Source organism: Lipotes vexillifer, unplaced genomic scaffold, assembly GCF_000442215.2.
Source record: "Lipotes vexillifer unplaced genomic scaffold, Lipotes_vexillifer_v1.1 scaffold40, whole genome shotgun sequence".
NCBI lineage: Eukaryota > Metazoa > Chordata > Mammalia > Artiodactyla > Lipotidae > Lipotes > Lipotes vexillifer.
Genome location: NW_006771578.1, coordinates 4,528,208 through 4,546,363, shown reverse-complemented (window position 1 = coordinate 4,546,363; position 18,156 = coordinate 4,528,208). Strand labels below are relative to the sequence as shown.

At 45.0% G+C, this 18,156-nt stretch overlaps 1 protein-coding gene across 1 annotated transcript in view; it reads left to right on the top strand.

The window, feature by feature from the left end:
* Window positions 1-18,156, top strand: part of CLSTN2 (calsyntenin 2) — a 655,546-nt gene that overhangs the window by 509,698 nt on the left and 127,692 nt on the right. Inside the window, exon 5 of the mRNA XM_007446973.1 lies at window positions 2,440-2,589. Within this exon, the coding sequence (XP_007447035.1) occupies window positions 2,440-2,589 (150 nt within the window). The remainder of the gene's footprint in view (window positions 1-2,439; window positions 2,590-18,156) is intronic.

Below are 18,156 nucleotides of genomic sequence, written 5' to 3'. Positions count from 1 at the left end.
GGTGTATCTTTTGAGAGCCATTTAACTTTAAAGAGAGTTAAAACCTTTTGTTCAATTAGATGTTGCTGAAACATACTTCTCGTGGTCCTATTGCAGTGTTTCCACCTGGCAGAAGTCCTCCCCTGTGATGGCTCTAACCACGAACTAATTTATTAACAGAAGCCACAGGGAATGTTACCAACCCCACAGTGAGCTGTTGCAGATGTGCTTGGGGCCCCGAGCTGAGACCGAAACAAATAGTTGGAGAAAGAGGAAAGGGATTCTGAACATCCGCCACAAGGCCGAAGATACAGCAAACACATTCTTATTCAGAGATTCTTGACTGGCTTCGTTAAAGGAAACTTGACTTGCAATCACTGGCTGCAGTTGCATTTTTAGAAACAGTCCAGAGCAGATAGCAGAAGAAATGATTCCAATTCTTGGTCCAATGTCTTGGGCAACTTCGTACCCTCTGACCCTCCACACCCTTACATATGCTCACATTCGTAGCACCTGCTCATGACCTCGTCTTTACTACTATTGAGTGATGGGTGGATGAATTTTTCCTATCTTTAACACATGATGTGGCTTTTCTAATTTTCCGAGGTTTCTTGGGTTAGTCCCTGTTGTCTCAATTTGCATGAACAATATACATCAGTTGGAATGGAAGAAAGCTCATTAAAAAGTTTCCCCTTAGTTTTGATGAAACATAAAAATATACCTGAGTCACACAGACATAGAGAACAGACTTGTGGTTGCCAAGGGGGTTGTTTGGGATTAGCAGATGCAAACTAGTATTACATAGGATGGATGAACAAGGTCCTACAATATAGCACAGGGAAGTATATTCAATATCCTGTGATAAATCATAATGGAAAAGAATATGAAAAAGAATGTATATATGTGTATAAATGAATCACTTTGCTGTACAGCAGAAATTAACACAGCATTGTAAATCAACTAGACTTCAATAAATTTTTTTTTAATTTTAACAAAGGTGCACAAAAATGAAATATATATACCTGAGTCAGCCATTCCATGTTTGTGTATTTGCTTGTTGGTTTATTTGGCTTTTTTTTGTTTTTTTAACATCGTTATTGGAGTATAATTGCTTTACAATGGTGTGTTAGTTTCTGCTTTATAACAAAGTGAATCAACTATACATATACATATGTTCCCGTATCTCTTCCCTCTTGCGTCTCCCTCTCACCCTCCCTATCCCACCCCTCTAGGTGGTCACAAAGCATCGAGCTGATCTCCCTGTGCTATGCGGCTGCTTCCCACTAGGTATCATCGGTTTTACATTTAGTAGTGTGTATATGTCCATGCCACTCTCTTGATTTCGCTTCTGGCAAAGGATGATGATATCATTTGAATTCTAATTTGCTGTCAGCTCCACCATTGAAAAAAAAAAAAAAGCCAGAATGAAATTATTCTCAACAAAGGGAGACTTTAAGCTCTGGGAATCAAAAAGTAAAAAGTAGGGCTTCCCAGGTGATGCAGTGGTTGAGAGTCCGCCTGCTGATGCAGGGGACACGGGTTCGTGCCCCGGTCCGGGAAGATCCCACGTGCCGCGGAGCGGCTGGGCCCGTGAGCCATGGCCGCTGAGCCTGTGCGTCCGGAGCCTGTGCTCCACAACGGGAGAGGCCACAACAGTGAGAGGCCTGCGTACCGCAAAAAAAAAAGTAAGAAGTATTAAATGCACGTCAGGCCTTGATTCATTTTTTGAAACCAAAATTGTATTTCAGCAAAAATAGTCAATTAAAAGTTTGCTCATCAATCGTCAAATATTTATTTCTGAACCATAATATCAAACCCACAGGAACAAATACACACAAATGGCTCAGAAACAATGTCTGGTCTCTCTTGGAGGAGAAAAATGTCTTTGCCACCAGGGCAAGGAATCTGTTATTCTGTGTAGCTTTCAGAAGAGAGGTCACACGTTTTCTCGTATTGATTTTACTTCCTATTTGGTAGCAAAATAATGTGAGACGAGGCAATGAACATTCCTGTCGAAGAGCCCAGATGTTAAAAAATACGTGTCGGGACGTTTCTGAATTCCATCTTTTTCCCAGAGATTTCATGTCAGATGAGCGTACGTTGCCCTACGTTAGGGGCACAGCCTAATGTAGGGTTAGTTTTGTGTAGTTTAGGGTGGTCTTCTGACGACCCCGTACTTAACACAACCAGTTGGACTCCAGATGTGTGTGCAGAATTACCCGGCAGTTCCGTTGCACAGCTGGGGTGGCTCCAGCCAGCGGTTCCTGAGAATCTGCCACCAAGGCACAAGCAGGCCACATGTGGAAGCCACATCCCTACTTGCCCTATAGTCTTTACAAAGAGATAGGGAAAGGGGACATTTTATTCTGGTGAAGGTTGAAAGAGGGCAGAAGGGATTTTGAAGAACTGCAACGTGGTTAACTTGACCTGAAATGATTTTCAATGTCCCTGTATCTTCAGGCAACGTCAGGAACACAGAGAAGCTGAGCTATGACAAGCAACGCCAGTATGAGATCCTGGTGACCGCCTACGACTGTGGACAGAAGCCTGCAGCGCAGGACACCCTGGTGCAGGTGGACGTAAAGCCAGTTTGCAAGCCTGGCTGGCAAGGTGGGCCTGCTCTTGTCAGTACTGTTGGGTGAAGGCAGCTTGGCCATGTGTATAGGAGGTGCTGGACTTGCCCTCCAATCATCACAATACATCACTAGAGGAATTTGTAAAGCACAGGCACTGTGCTGTGAGAAATAGAGTAGCCTGTTTGTTCTTACAACTCCTGGGCGATATAGTAGCCCCATTTTACAGCTGAGAATGTCCAAAGCAACTCATCCAACTCGTGTGCCCAGTTTGTCCAGTGTGCCCTTTCTCAAGTCTCATGACATCTTCCTATCAATAGGAATTATCCCACAGTGCTCAGGAGAAAGGGCCAATTCACTTTACCTAAGGGTTGGAGTTCAGCTGGTGCATTGCAAGTTTTGATAATTGCTCAGGACCTGGGGAAGGTTGTGTGTTCCTTGGGCTTGCACAGAGGGCGTACAGGCAGAGGCTGGAGATCCAGAATCCAGCCTCTGTGTTAAGGGGTTTCTAAAGTGTTGGCTCTGGTAATGGAGAAGCAATGGCCGTCGGTGGAGGTGGATATCTGTGCTAGTTTAGATCTTTTAGGATGCAAAAACAGAAGGTTCAGGTTACCCTTTGAGGATGCAGGTGTAGCAATGAACTAAGGGGAAATAAGGATGGGAAGGCCAGCTGCAGAGATGGAGCTCGCAGAGGATTGGAATAACAAGAGCTCTTGTGGTGGCACCAATAGTTCTGGTGGCCGAGCAGGGATGCTGGAGTTATCTCTGTGCCACCATTTTGGTTGTTGATGCTGTCGCAGGGTTCTGCTTACACATAACTTAGGGTGCTCCATGGTTTCCTCCACTTTGTGCCTCTGTCTGCTGCCTTCCCTTCATAGGTCTTAAAAGCTTCAGGGCCCCTGTTACATTCTACCTCTTTCTCTATCTCTATCTCTCTGTATCTTTCATTCTTAACTCCCCAAGAGAGGGTGCAATTAGCTGTGTTGGTCATTCATGTCCCTATGGGACAGGCTGATGCCAGACCACATATCGGTCACTGGTCAGACCTTGAATGGCTGCCTTTTAGTCAGGCATTTATTCCTAATCCATTTCAGCAGGCCAGACTGGCAGGACCTCACGGTGCAAAGCAAGGACACCTGAGGACCCACCTGGGTCATTGCCCTCAGATCGTCCCCTGCACAACTTTATCTTCCTTAATCTTGCAACTAGAAAGATGGGAGGGGGTGATTAAATCCACCTCTGGAGAGAACCGGAATCATTTGCCTTTGAACAAAGTAGACAAGGTGAAATGCTGAGTAGGAGAGACACAGCTAAGACGTGTGAGAGGTAAAGAACAAAGGAGAGTCTTCTCTGTGTCTATTTCAAGCAAGAGACAGAGAAAAAGGAACAAGCCAGAGTGGGAATCTGTGTGTCCCTGACCTCAGGGGGCCTGAACTCTGGTTGAGTGTAATTCACTAGACCCTAAGGACCCTGAGGGCAGGAGTCTGTCTCTCTTGTTCACAGTGGAATTTCTCAGGTTTAGCACGTGTCTGGCCCCAATGGTAGGTGCTCAAGAAACAGTCATTGAATGAATGAACGAGTGAATGAAAAGCTCTCTGAGTGAAGAATTCACCTTGTTTTATTTTGACGAGTAACAACTGGCCCCAGTGAAAGTCTCACTTTTGAAAAGAAAGCCTGCAAAGAATATAAAAGCTTTCTAAGCCCGGAGCAAGCTCACAATGGGATTTAAAGTGAGGAAAGCAAAACACAAAGCCATATCTGGAGAATGATCCCAATCTTTTTTGTCTTTGATAAATGAGACACCTACAGATTTGGAATCACATTGAAATATATTTAAATGTAATTTCCTAATGGAGTTTGTTCTTGTTTCAGTGTTAAATGTATGCAAAGTGAAACGTGTTAATAATGTTTCATTCTGCATGGTAAGAATGTGTGGGGCCCCTACCTCGGGGCATGAGGCTATTTTCAGCTCTAGACAGGGAGGTCTAGGAGGCAGGGATGCTATCCATCTACTGGTGTGTCTGCAGCCCCAGCACAGGGCCAGGCACAAGGCAGGCGATTGGCAAGTACCGAATGCATGAATGAATGGTGAAAAATGTGCCTTTGTGTGGAACAAAGACAAGACGGAAGCAGCACCTCCCTGCACCTGCTCACCGTGCCAGGCAAAGCGAAGTAAGCAGGTGTAACATCTGGACCAGCTACTTGATGGTGGCTCCCTGCCTAAGTCTGCCAGCCTTGGGTGGGAGAAGCCGACAGTGGATTCTGCATCACCCCCCTCCTCCCTCTAGCTCACCCACTGTAGACAGCCATTAGGTCTGTCTCCCCAGCCATTGTCCCAGCAGGCTTTCAGATCACAGACAGGTCCTCCAAGATCTCAGATATGTGTGGTGACGGTCAAAGTGCTTTCCTGGCATTCCTATCCCAGGCCCCAGACCTAGAGAGGAATGTTCCGTCCTACCGCCGTACTGGCCCACTTTACTCCTACACTGGGGGCAACCGCCATTTCTGACCAGCCCATCTTGGGGCTGTTCTCTCTTCTACTTCTGGCCAGGGCTGCAGCCTCAGAGTTCAAAGTGCTCCTTTCTCCAGGGAAGAGCATGACCACAGGTCCCAGATATGTGTCTCGTGTCCAGCCCCTTCTCCCAGCTTTGTGGAGCAAACTGGAGTGAGCCATGTTTTCCTGGGTTGCTTTTTGTTTGTTTGTTTGCTTCGTTTTGTTTTGTTTTGCTAACCACAGATGAAGCAGGCTGTTCCTCACTGGGAGAGGCCATCCGATTCCTAGGGGAAAGGGCTGGTTCTTTCTGAAGCAGGTGTGTTGGGTGAAGGCTGGACTGTATTAAATAGGAGAGGAACTAAGAGACGGGAGGCCATTCAGGGCACAGTGAACAATGTCAGGAAGCCGGTCTGGCTTGCAGAGGGGGTGTGGACTGGGGATAAAATGGGGAGCGAATTTGGAGAAGTCGGTGGAGGGGAGGGTTGGTAGTCAAGAGTTTGGATGCCAGGGTGAGGAACCGCGATGCTCCCCAAGCCCCTGGGACCCAGCTGTGAGTGTGGGCTCTGCGGACGCGTGCCAGGCGTAATTGCCCAGAACAGAGGCTCCTCCCTGAGCTGGCTTCTCTCAAGCAATGACAGTCACCAAGCAATCGCAGTTTGGCAGTTCAAATTCTTGTAGCTGTTCTAAGTCATTCCCCTCCAGGCAGGAGGGGACTGCAGCATAGTGAAAGCAATCCATCATGCTCAGAGCCTTCTGTCTCCCCCGGACCACTCACTTCCAGTCAGTGCCATCACAAGCCCTTTCTGCACTCAGCTTGTCCCAGGGAGCTAGCTATGCTGGAGGAGCAAGGGACCTGCTCACAGCTAGAGCCCTCCCTTCCTTCCAGACTCCACTGATGCCCCAGGGCATTGGTCCTCTTTTCCATCACAATAACCCCTTCCAGGAATGTAGGGCTGCAGCTTTCCCAAGGCGATGCTGGCCTTACCCAGCTGTACCCGAAGGACATCCCACCCCCTGGCTCTGCTGCCACCTGCCTTTCAGACCTTGGCTAAGGCATCATCTGCTCGGGCTGTGGTATTCCATTCTCTGTCTTTTTTTCTGTGGGTGAATATTGTCTTCCCAGAAATGATATGGGCTCCCTGAGGGCACAACCACATTCCTCACGGTCCCTGGCACTCCCTGAACTTTCTGTCCGTCACCTAAGCATCACCTAAAAGCTTGCTTACCACCATCACTCACCAATGGCAGAGCAGGGCTTATCAGAGGCTCAGCTGGCAGCAAAGGGAGGAAGGCTTTGCATCCAGAAAATGAGCCCAGGGTACCAGGCATATGCGCCTTGCTCTTACGTGAGTTTTGTCTTCTCTGCTGTATTCTGAGAGTGTAATTCTGAGTAGGTGGTAAGGGTCAGCTTTCTCTGCAGGGGTAGGTGGAGATTTGCCTAAGGAAATGTCACTCCCATTCTCAGCTGCCCAGGGCAGAAGAGCATCCTCAAAGCATCAGCTAGACCTGTGTGGGTGAAAGGGAGAACTAAACCTCTGTGATTTGTCCTGAGCGCTGAGAACACGCAGTATCCCTATAGCAGCTCTTATTCATGGAGATGGATGATTCTAACAGGAACCAGAAAAAAGGTGTGCCTGCAGCACACATGCTAAAGATGAGCTTGTGCTTTTCATGCCAGGCATCTGGCCTTGCAGTCTTCTTAGTGTCTGTTTCCCTTCTGCCAAGCGGTTATAGGTACCCACGCCTGAGGACTTCGGCAAGAATCTGCATCCATCCATGGGTCAGAGCACCACAGAGGATGCAGTGCCCTCAGAGGCTCTCAGGGGGATGGGGGCAGTAACAGCAATGGACACAGTCAGAGATGGCACTGCTGACCCCTGCTTATAGGGGCCACAGACTGTGTCCTAGAGGAGCATTTGCAATTCAGTTGCTGGTCTGAGGGTTTTGTTTGTTTAGTGTTTACATGATGTTATGTAATGTCATACTGAGAAACACATCCCTTCTTTTTCCCTTCCTTTATTGTTCTCTATAATCCCTTGGCCCAACTCTTTCTATGTTTCAAGCTGAAAACATTGTCTGCACAACACTAACTTAGGACATTTTCCCTTTATTGTTGCAAGTCAGATTTTGTACTTTATTACTCCCTGCTCCTGCCACCCAAGACCCAAAGTTCAGTCTGTCACTGTCCCCTTTATGCAAAACAGCTCCCCTCTGAAGAGAACCACTATAGACCCTCTCCCTGGCCCTTCACCATTCCTTTCCCAGGCACGTTGCTGAGCAGACATCCTGCCATTCTGGATCTGAAGTTCCCGCATCGAATGAGCTTTCCGGACTCCAGCCCCCGCAAAGTCCCATCTTCATCTTCCTCCTTCATCCCACGGCACCAGCCCACGGCAGCCAATTACACCTCGCCCAGCATCAGTTCACCCAACGCTGCAGGTTCCTAGAGCTTCTCCCTCGGGCCCAATTCCTGCCCCTTTTACCTTCACAGTAAGGTGTCTTATTTAATATAGAAAGAAAAGGAGATGCAGCCACATAATGAACCATTTCTTCTCTGTTCTTTTGGGCTTGAATAATTCTCCAGGTGTGTCCAACTGTCTTGGTGTTTCTACCATTCCACAAACCAGGCCTTCGTTAGGAAGGAGGGTGTCTTTGAGAGGAATGCTTCTCAAACCTGAACGTGCCCATGAGCACCTGGGAGGCTGGGTAACGTCCAGATTCTGACTTAGTAAGTCTGGGGTCGATCCGCGTTCCTGGTCCATGGCCTTCATTTGGAGTGAGAAGGTCATGCAGAAAATGTTTCTAAACACCTAGAGTATGTCTAAGATTTTTGTGTTGAAAAGATAGCAGCCTGAAAGCTGCTGGTTGAGATCAATTTTCCCTTAGTTATTCGCATTGTGAGATAACGGAAACTGACACACACGACGCAGTAGGAGATATTCTGACGTGAATTCATTTACCCTTTACGGAAGGCCCACTGTGTGGTGAAGGCTGAGAATACAGAGGAAAAAAGGCCTACCAGGACTCATAGTATAGAAGGCAATATGGGGGGACACAAACTCTGCTGGAGGGAGCGCTGGGGACACAAGGGAGAGGCATTTAACCTTGCAGAGCCCTGGGGCAGAGGCACCTGGGATCAATCTTGAAGGATAATAGTCTTAGCACAGCAAAGAGGAAGGTTCCAGGTTAGGGAGCAGATGTCGGGAAGCTGGGAGGGAGCATGATGTGGCCAGGGCATGGGGGACAGCGTTGGACAGGCCAGTTGGGGACCAGATCAAGAGGGAGACCTCCTGTGTTACCCCAAGGGCAGTGGGGAGCCCAGAGGCTTTCACGCCCTGGCGTGATGAGGGGTGATCTTGGAGAAGAAAGACTTTCTGGCCAACCACATAGATGGTGGCTGGGATGCAGAAACTGGGGCAGGGAGATCAGCTGAAAAGGAGGATTTTTTTCCTGAGTGCACTAAGCAGAGCACTTCTGGAAAAGTATCGAAAGTCATGTATGTATTCCACAACCAATTCAAAGTACTGAGCAGCAAAGGAGGTTAGATTTTCAGGCAAATCCCATGAGACCCGATAGGCTAGGGGACTAGAGGAGACCACTGCTAAGCCTTGTCAAGTATATATTCTGTCCCTTCTGCAGCTGTCCACTTGCCCGCCACCCTGACAAGGAGAAAAATGCCCAGGTCCCAGGGGTCAGTCGGCTTCACCCTGCCCCTTGCAAAAGTCAGATCAATTATTGATCAAGTACAACAAAGCTGACTTAGGTTTTACTACTTCAGAGGCATTGATTTTGAATCACAGAGTGATAAGCCCACGTAGGTACCCAGATTTGCTTAAACGGAAACAGGCAGGGCTTAGAAGGTGACGATGTGTCCATTGGAGGACTTCTGGTGATGTCACCCTTGTTGCAGGCTGAAAGACAGAGCAAAGGGTGGCTCCTTGCCCTCAGTTCCCTCCTTCACTGTCCTGCCAGGGAGTCCAAGATACTACCATTAGGGTACCAACATTTTGTTCTAAAGGATTGTTAAAAAACAAAATTCAGTGTAGCAAATGTGAAGACCTAATTGGCTTTATTCAACAACTCACGAATTGAGCAGCGTCCAGTGTTCAGAGGGGTTGTACAAAATGGAGGGTTTTTATTGAAGAAGGGAGGGGTGAGAAAGTTATTAGCAAAAGAAAAGAAAGAATTGTTTCTGGCCAGGCCACCTTCTTTTGGGGGAAGGGCAAGGGTCTATTATTTATTATCTCTTCTTCCTTTGTGGGATGTAAGGGGTCACCATTGACCAGAAAATTCCGGACTGTCCAATTAAGATTACATCCCTAGACTATCTGTGTCCCCTGCATTGGGCAGGCGGACTCTCAACCACTGCGCCACCAGGGAAGCCCTGAACTGTACACTTTAAAGTGGTTAAAATGGCAAATTTTATGTGTTTTATATATATATATATATATATTTTTTTTTACCACAATAAAAAACAATGGGGGAATGGTTAATGGGAGGAACATAGGCAAAATATGTTTTTCATGTTTTCAGTAATTATTACTACTGGTATTCTGACACTGTTGTGGTGTAATATGGGACTTTAAAAAAGAGCAATTATGGGATATTCTAATTCCATCTTCCTCTGTGTCTTTGGTGAGGGAGGAGATACAGATGTAACAAAGATGAGATTAAGTAAAAGCTCAACTATAGTCTTGAAATTGAATTGTACCAATATGAATTCAGGAGGTGTTTTACCATCTATCTATAGATGGATCTATCTAAATACAGATTAGATAGATATAAAAGACTGAACAGATGTAATAGGTAAGTACAAATAGGCAAGATAGGTGGATGGATAGATAGAAAGAAAGAATAGATAGATGGATCAATGAATGTAGGGAAGGAAGGAAGGAAGGAAAGAAGGAGGGGAGGGGAGGGAGGGAAGGGAGGGAGGGAGAGAGAGAGAGAGAGAGAGAGAGAGAAAGAAAGAAAGAAAGAAAGAGAAAGAAAGGAAGGAAGGAAGGAAGGAAGGAAGAAAGAAAGAAAGGAAGTAGGGAGGGAGGGAGGAAAAAGAAAGGAAAGGAAAGGAAAGGAAGGAAGGAAGGAAGGAAGGAAAAGAAACAGAAAGAAAGAAAGGATTACATGCCTGGGGAAGGTCAAAACCGTAGTCAGGTCAGGTATTAAATCTATGTTTGGTATCACGGGCTTTAGCACAGGTGGTGCCTTTTGGGGCCTGTGGTTTTCTTTAACAGTTCCCCCCTTTTGGTCAAACTCTCAGCCTAACTGAGAGATATGATCAAAAATTAAGGCAATAACACCACTCTCACCTATTGCTCTGTAGTTCTCACAGCTTTGTTGATCCTTGGCGTGGTATCTATAGGTCACAGTGTCTTTGCTTAATCCCTGTGACATTCACAGGTCCCAGTTCCAGGCTCATAATGCTTAAGTTGATCATTCTCTTCATTTTTTTCCTGATGTTCCAGTCTTAGGGAGATCATTTGCTTGGTAGTTAGCAACTGCAAACATGCATTTAAAGGGTTTTGAGAGAATACAACACACCAGGGTTATTATAATGATTATAATAAGCACGATAATTCTCAATGTTCGGAGTGCACTTCAGAGCCATGGTCCCCAAGACCCAAACCAATCAAAGAAAGACCCCACTGAAGCAGTGACCCTCTTAAGCCAAGTGGCTTGTTCAGCAATCCTACGTGACTGAGTTTCAACTTCCCTAAAGTGTCAACTCAGGTATAGCAGGTGGTGTTGGGTACGGCACAGACACCTTGTTCAGCTAAAAGGTAATCAAAGTCTATTCTATTATCAAGAAAAACCTTGACCAGAGAGTATAAAGATCTTTGCTGGACAGCTAGTGCTTTCGCAACAGAATTTGTAATGTCTCCAAGTGTTAAGGAGAGATTTCTGATCATATCTCACTTGTATTTACTCCTAACCAGGAGATGGATTTATTCCCTGCATTTGAAACTGTGCAACTCAGGTTGGGACTTGAACTCGAACCCGGCCAAAACCCAGACTGGGACTCAAACCCACGTGGATGGGACTGGAGCCCAGCCAAAACCCACAGTCTTCCAACTGAGATCACACACCTGGTTTCAGGACTTAAGGAAGCTCAGGTTCTTGATGTCTTATCGCAGAAAGAATTCAGCGAGAGACAAAGTGATAGGTAAGAAGTGGATTTATTTAGAGAGAAACACACTCCACAGACTGTGGGCCATCTCGGAAGGTGAGAAAGGCACCAGGGTATGGGGTTGTCCGTTTTTATAGGAGTGGATAATTTCATAAGCTAATGAGCGAAAGGAGTATTCTAGCTATTTTAGGAAGGGGTGGGGATTTCCAGGAATTGGGCCACTGCCCACTTTTTGATCGGTTATGGTCTTGGAACTGTCATGGCGCCTGTGTGTGTGTCATTTAGCTTGCTGATGTGAGCATATACTGAGGCTCACCTTGCATATAAAGTTGTGTCCCTTATTATTACGAATAGCTTTAATTACATATATGAATTAGAATTCTTGACTCTTAGAAACCTTAATTTCTAGTGAAAACTCAGAAGTAAGCAATTTTGAACCACATGTCAGATGAGCATATTTTTTTAGATTTATGAATGCATTTCATAATTTCTAGAAACATGTGTTTCTTCACAGGACAGTCTTTCAGCGTGACACAAAACATGTTTACTAATGAAACCGTGATTGGAACTTGAACCCATGTTCTTTTAATTAGAATCACTCACCTGGTGACTGGACTTACTGAGGCTCAGGTTCTTTGTGTCTCAGTGCAGAAGGAATTTAGTGAGAGGCAAAGCGATAGGCAAGAAGTAGATTTATTAACATAGGACACTTGTGAGGGAAGCAAGTGGGCAGGCGAGGGGGCTCTGCCCCACAGATTAAGCAGGCTACATTTTTATAATCTAAGGGAAGTGGAGGAAGAGAGAAGACCGCCTTCTTTCTCATTCTTCAAGTAGATGTCAGGCTTACATCACTACCTCCTCCTTCGTATCAGGCAGGAGAGTGTTTGACCCTATGAGTTCAAACTAGGACTGTCGTAGCGCTTATTCAAATCAGCAGAAGGGTGGTAACATATACTAAAATACGTTGAATCATCTCAGGTTTCCGTATGAGGGTCTGCTACTTAGGAATGTCACCTTTCCCTTAAATTCCTGTCCTTGGTCCTAAGGTTCATTATCTTGCTGAACTCAGCCGGCAGAATGCAGGCCTCATTTTTTTCTTTCACTTAGTGACCTCAGGCATATCTCATGCTTTTATTTATGGCCTTATAGTTAAGCAAGCCTGCTTCATTTCACGACATTCTGATAGCTTTCTTGAGCTATCATTAACTTACGGTGGTCTGCCAAAGTTCCCTAGGTTTCCCTCTCTATAATCCCCTACTGGGACTTCTAAGACTACCTGTGTAACTACCCTACTCTATCCCTATCACTAATAGAACCAAATTTATCTTGAGTTTCTCTGCAATAGGAAGCCAAAAGTAGATAAACCTCTGTTCAGTAATTAATGTTTCACAATTTTCTTATTTATAAAAGACCTAGATATTTAATACATTTCTACCATTTAACTTTAGAAAACTCAAAAGTTTCAAGTTACCAAAAGAGATTTCAAAGGCCATTTTTAAGTACCTATACCATAAAAAATAATTGTTGCTGAAAAGTTTATATATAAATTCTTATCCTATTTACATCTATCTAAAACATTTGCTGCCATCTATCACGTTTAATTTACCCACAAAATCTTCATGGGACACTAGACAAAATCAGTCATCATTCTAAGTTATTTTATTTTTTGCTGACAAATTTTGCAACAGAGAAACATGAATCTGACTAATAAGACTGAGCAGAATAAAAGTGGTTTATCTGCATTATGTTCAACGTCAATAACCTTAAAAGATATGTCTGTTTTAATTAGCTTTTATTTACTAAAGATTATCCTAAATCACGTGAACTTGAAAAATACCTGAGTTAGTTTCTGTTATATTTCTGAAGCAAATGAAACCAACTAGAGCTCTTTTACAAATTAATTTTGGCAATACCATCCGAAAGTAGAAATACATATACACATATAGACAAACATACTGCTGCAAACAGAGAGCTTATAGTTACTAATATTAGTGGGAAAGATTTGTAAGATTTCTAGTTAGCCCAGTTTCCACATACCTCCTCGCTCTTTTTTTCTTTTTCTTCTGGTGAGAAACTTCCCTATTAAGATTGCATCTCAAAGAATGGCTCTTTGGTCCTAAAGAAGATAGGAATAGGAAATTTATATCACAAAGGCACAGATTAAGCGCAGTACAATCCTGTTTCCAATGTCCTGATTTTTGTAAGCATTTTGAGAGGAATAGGTGAGGTTTGGGGATTGGCAAAAAAAAAAAAAAAAAAAAAAAAGGCAGGTGAACTTTGTGGTTTTTGTTTGTTTGCTCGCTTTATTATTTTTATTTGAAGTATAGTTAATTTGTAATGTGTTAGTTTCTGGTGTACAGCAAAGTGATTCAAATATATATTCTCTTTCACATACTTTTCCATTATGGTTTATTACAGGATATTGAAGATAGTTCCCTGTAAGGCAGGTGAACTTTGAACTTCTAGAGAGCCACACCTTTGACCCTGCAGAGATTTTCAAGACAAAGATAGTTGTTTCCAATTCCCCAAAGAATTGAGTTGTAGCTTTTGTTTTAGGTACCTTTTATGTCTTCAATTTTTTCATTAGGCTTTTGCAATAAGTCTTTCAATGTAGCTATTTTGGAATTTCAAAAACTATTGTAGACTTCTGCATACCTATTAAAATAGGTATCCCATTCTGTTTGTATGTTGTTTTTTGGGGTTTTTTTTTTTTGCGGTATGTGGGCCTCTCACCGTTGTGGCCTCTCCTGCTGCGGAGCACAGGCTCCGGATGCGCAGGCCCAGCGGCCATGGCCCATGGGCCCAGCCACTCTGCAGCATGTGGGATCCTCCCCGACCGGGGCACGAACCCGTGTCCCCTGCATCGGCAGGCAGACTCTCAACCACTGCGCCACCAGGGAAGCCCTACGTATGTTTTTTTAAATGATCTATCTATTCCTCATAATGGCCATTGTAATTCCTCTAAGGGCTGACAGCAGTTTGGTAGGTCCCTGGCTACAAATGGAGCTTAACCCATATTTCTATCCAGCTGTGCCCAGCCATAAATGGAGTATAACTCACATTTCTATTTAGCCATGTTTTGGAACCCTCAAGCTGGTGGCTACCAAGCCCAGCTCTCAGGACACAAAACAAGCTTATTGTGTTTGTTTTGCCATTTACAAAATTTGCCAATTTACAAAATTTTGCCATTTTTGTAAATACCTACAGCTTCTGGAATCACAGTGCTCAGACATAAAATAAGAAGGTATGCCGGAGGTGGTACACTCAAGTTTTGGATATAAAGGATCTCATTAGCAATTAGCCTTTATCTCCACAAAAGAAGACAAACACGTGCACATTAACATATAGGCAGTAACCAAGAGATGTTTCTGTGTCCTGGCAAAAAGAAGGCCCTGTATGCACCACCACCAATTCCCATGGAACCTTGGGGAAAGGACTGAACCAGCAAACCCCAAGGATTGAGGAACTGAGGACTGATTCCAAACAAAATGGAGAACTGCAGCTGCCACAAACAGTCCCCAACATGGAATCTGGGGAAGGATTCCAAGCAAATGAGGAATTGCACACTAAACCTTCATCAGTTCCCAGTGTGGAATCTGGGAACAGAATCAATGGCTGGGGTTTTCCACTCAAAAACCTGGAAATTGCATTCTGAAAGGCTAAGGGCTTGGCTCCAGGCAGAATCATCTGTCAGCTCAATTGGCTGCAGGCAGAATCATTTACCAGCTCAAGCTGACCTGCCCTATAAAGGAAGCCAATTATACTGGGAGCTTGAAAGCAAAGTGAATGGAGCTCAAACTGAGAGGAATTTGCCAATGGCCCTCGGAAATGGTGAGAAGGACTGTGAACTGAAAAGTATTCATGGGGCACCATGCCTGTGTTTCCTGTTGTCCCCAAATGCCATTGGAAGTTTGCTTCAATCCCACTGCTGCCACCAAATCTGGTAAAAAACAGAATTCAGCCAAGTAAATGTGAAGATCTAATTGACTTTATTCAATAATTCATGAATCAGGCAGCATCTCATCTAGTAAATAGGTGCTCCGAGGAGTTGTACAAAATGGAGGGTTTTTATAGAAGGAGTGTGGGGCAAGGAGGCTATTAGCAAAAAAAAAAAAAAAGAAAGAAAAAAGAAAGAGTTGCTTCAGACCAGGTCACCCTCTTTGGGGGAAAGGGCAAGGGTGTCTCTCATGCAGATGAATGGAAGAGTAGATCCTTTGGGGGATAGAGAGGGAGCACGTGACAGATTACCTTGTTGGTGCTGAGAATAAAATTCCAGACTGGCCGATTAAGATTACGTTTCTTGGGAAGGTTGAAACTGCAATTAGGTCAGGTATTAAATCTAGGTTTGATATCATGGGCTTATCACAAGCAATGCCATTTGTGGCCTGTGGTTTTCTTCTTTAACAGGATAATCCCCACTTAAATTGCAAATGCCAAATGTCACTATTAAGCCAGGGTTCAGCAAAGTATAGCCCACAAGCCAAATCTAGTCAACCAGTTTCTGTGAAACCGTGAGCTACAAAATGGTTTGTACATCTTAAATGCTTGAAAAAAATCAAAAGATGAATAATATTTTGTGGCACATGAAAATTACATGAAACTCAAATTTTAGTGCCCGTAAATAAAGTTTTTTGGCATACACTACACTCATTCATTTACATATTATCTCATGGCAGCTTTTGCACTACAACAGCAGAGCTGAGTAGTTACATGGGGACCAGATGGCCCTCAAAGCCTGAATATTTACTATGGTCCATTCCAGAAAATGTTTGTTGACACTTGCAGCAAGCTATTATTGTCCATTGACCCCTTAGTGGGAAGTTGTTTATTGGAGTACCTAGGACAGCCTAGAAAAAAATGGAACAATAAATGGACACATTTAGACAGAGGCAAAGAATTACAATAGTCCAAAGCAAGGTTCACTGCACAGAGGACAGATAAGCAATTCTAGCCCATTTTACAGATGAGGAAAACTTAGGCCAAGAGAGATTGAGTGACTTGCCCAAAACCTCACAGCTGGTAAATGGCAGAGATGGAATTTACATTCATGTCAGTCTATCCCAGAGGGACTGGGGTATGAGAAGGAAGGAGGAGGATAGAACAAGGAGGTTGGGAATTTCCAAAGGGGCATGTAACCAGCTTTATAAAAGGGCATCTCAGAAAACTGTTCAGAAAAGACACAACTGGTGTGTCCTTAGGGAACGTATTTAACCTCTCACCTTATCTCCAAAATGGTGATGAGACTTACCTTGAAAGGGCAGCTAGAGTTCAATGAAGCAATATATACGTTCCATCTAAAAGGTGCCCAGTATTCTTTCTCTCCCCTCTCCCTGACTCACCCAACTCACATTTCCTTGATTGAGCCTGGTCCAGCACACTGTCCCCTTGAGATTACAGCTCATTTGAAAATAAATTTGCAGAATGTCCGTCTCTTGCAGACTATTTGTCTGAACCTAAAGTTGCCTCTGGTGATCTCACCGGCCAGAGAAACCCCACTTGAGCCTGAGACCTGGGTGTTAAGCTTCAAATGCAAAGACGTCAGGCCCAAGCTCAGCTCTTCACACCAGAGCAGGAAGACACTTTTCTCCTATAAGAGACATGAGCATGACAATTATCCACCATCTACTCTTCCATTCATCAGGACAGAACCTGGCTTTATTTGAGGTTCATCCCAGGGGCTCAGCTCCTTTGTCCCACGTGCCTTCTGTGTATTTTCCTCCTGTCCTCCTGACTCTCTACTTTATCAGAATTCTCTACCCGATCCCGTCTCCCCATTCTCCACCTTCCTTTCCTCCCCATTTATTCCTTCCATTCTTCCTCTGATTCCTCCACCCACCTTTCCCAAGTGTAACCCTGAACCCAACACTGGGGGAAGGTGATGGGGGCGCAGGGATGTAGGAGTCAGGAAGGTGACGGGGGTGCTGGGCTGCAGGAGTCAGGGAGGTGATGGGGGCGCAGGGATGCAGGAGTCAGGAAGTTTATGGGGTCGCAGGGCTGCAGGAATCAGGAACAAACCAGAGAAGACAGAGCTGGACGGGGATAAGAAGGGCTCCATCAGCATTTAGCTCCATCTTGGTCTGCAGGCTTTGCTGAAACCTGTTCCCTGGCTGAGCTTCGGTTTCCTCAACTGTAAATTAAGAATCATGATCCTTGGCCCAGTTATTTCGTAAGATTGTTAAGAAGACCACAAGAGGCTCTATGTGTGGAAATGCTTTGCAAAATTCAAACCACCGTGCAAATAATGTTTTGATCAAAACTGATAAAATAGATACTATCACACAAATGAGCACACGCACATACACACATCCTGAAATCCATAGAGTTGGGTAAGTCTGTGTGGCTTGAGCATCATGTCCTTGATTTTGGAGCTGAAGACTGGAACGAAGGGAGACAGTGGGGTGGGGAGGGAAAAGCACAGTCTCGGGGGCTGAGAACCCAGGCGTCAGTCCCAGCTCAGCTCCAGTGCAGTCTGCCTCCTCGAGAAAGTCACTCCTGCCTGGTTCAGCTTCCCCAGGTGCAAAGGGGACAACAATGCCTTCTAATGAGGATGGGATGAAAGTCTGCGGGTACAGCGCCACCCTCAGAACCACACATGGCGGGGCTCAGTGAAGAACAGCTCTTCTTAGTTCCCTTTATTTCAATTTTTTAAATCACGATGGAACAGTTTGCCCCCAAACCCAGTAATTGGAATTCCACTAACTCTGGTGGGCGTGACCCCAGGACCACGGTCCTTGAGTTAGCTCCAATCTGCCAGGTGAGCATCCGCGCCCCAGGAGAGGCTTCGTGGGGCTGTCCTCCTCCGTGAATAATGACCTGTTTTGACAGCACTGACACAGTAGATCCTTAAGGTGCAACAAATGGCTCTGACAAGGATGCTAATTTACTTACTTGAGGGCGTTTTAATGCACTTAAAGACTTGCTGGATAGGGCTTCCCTGGTGGCGCAGTGGCTGAGAGTCCGCCTGCCAATGCAGGGGACGCGGG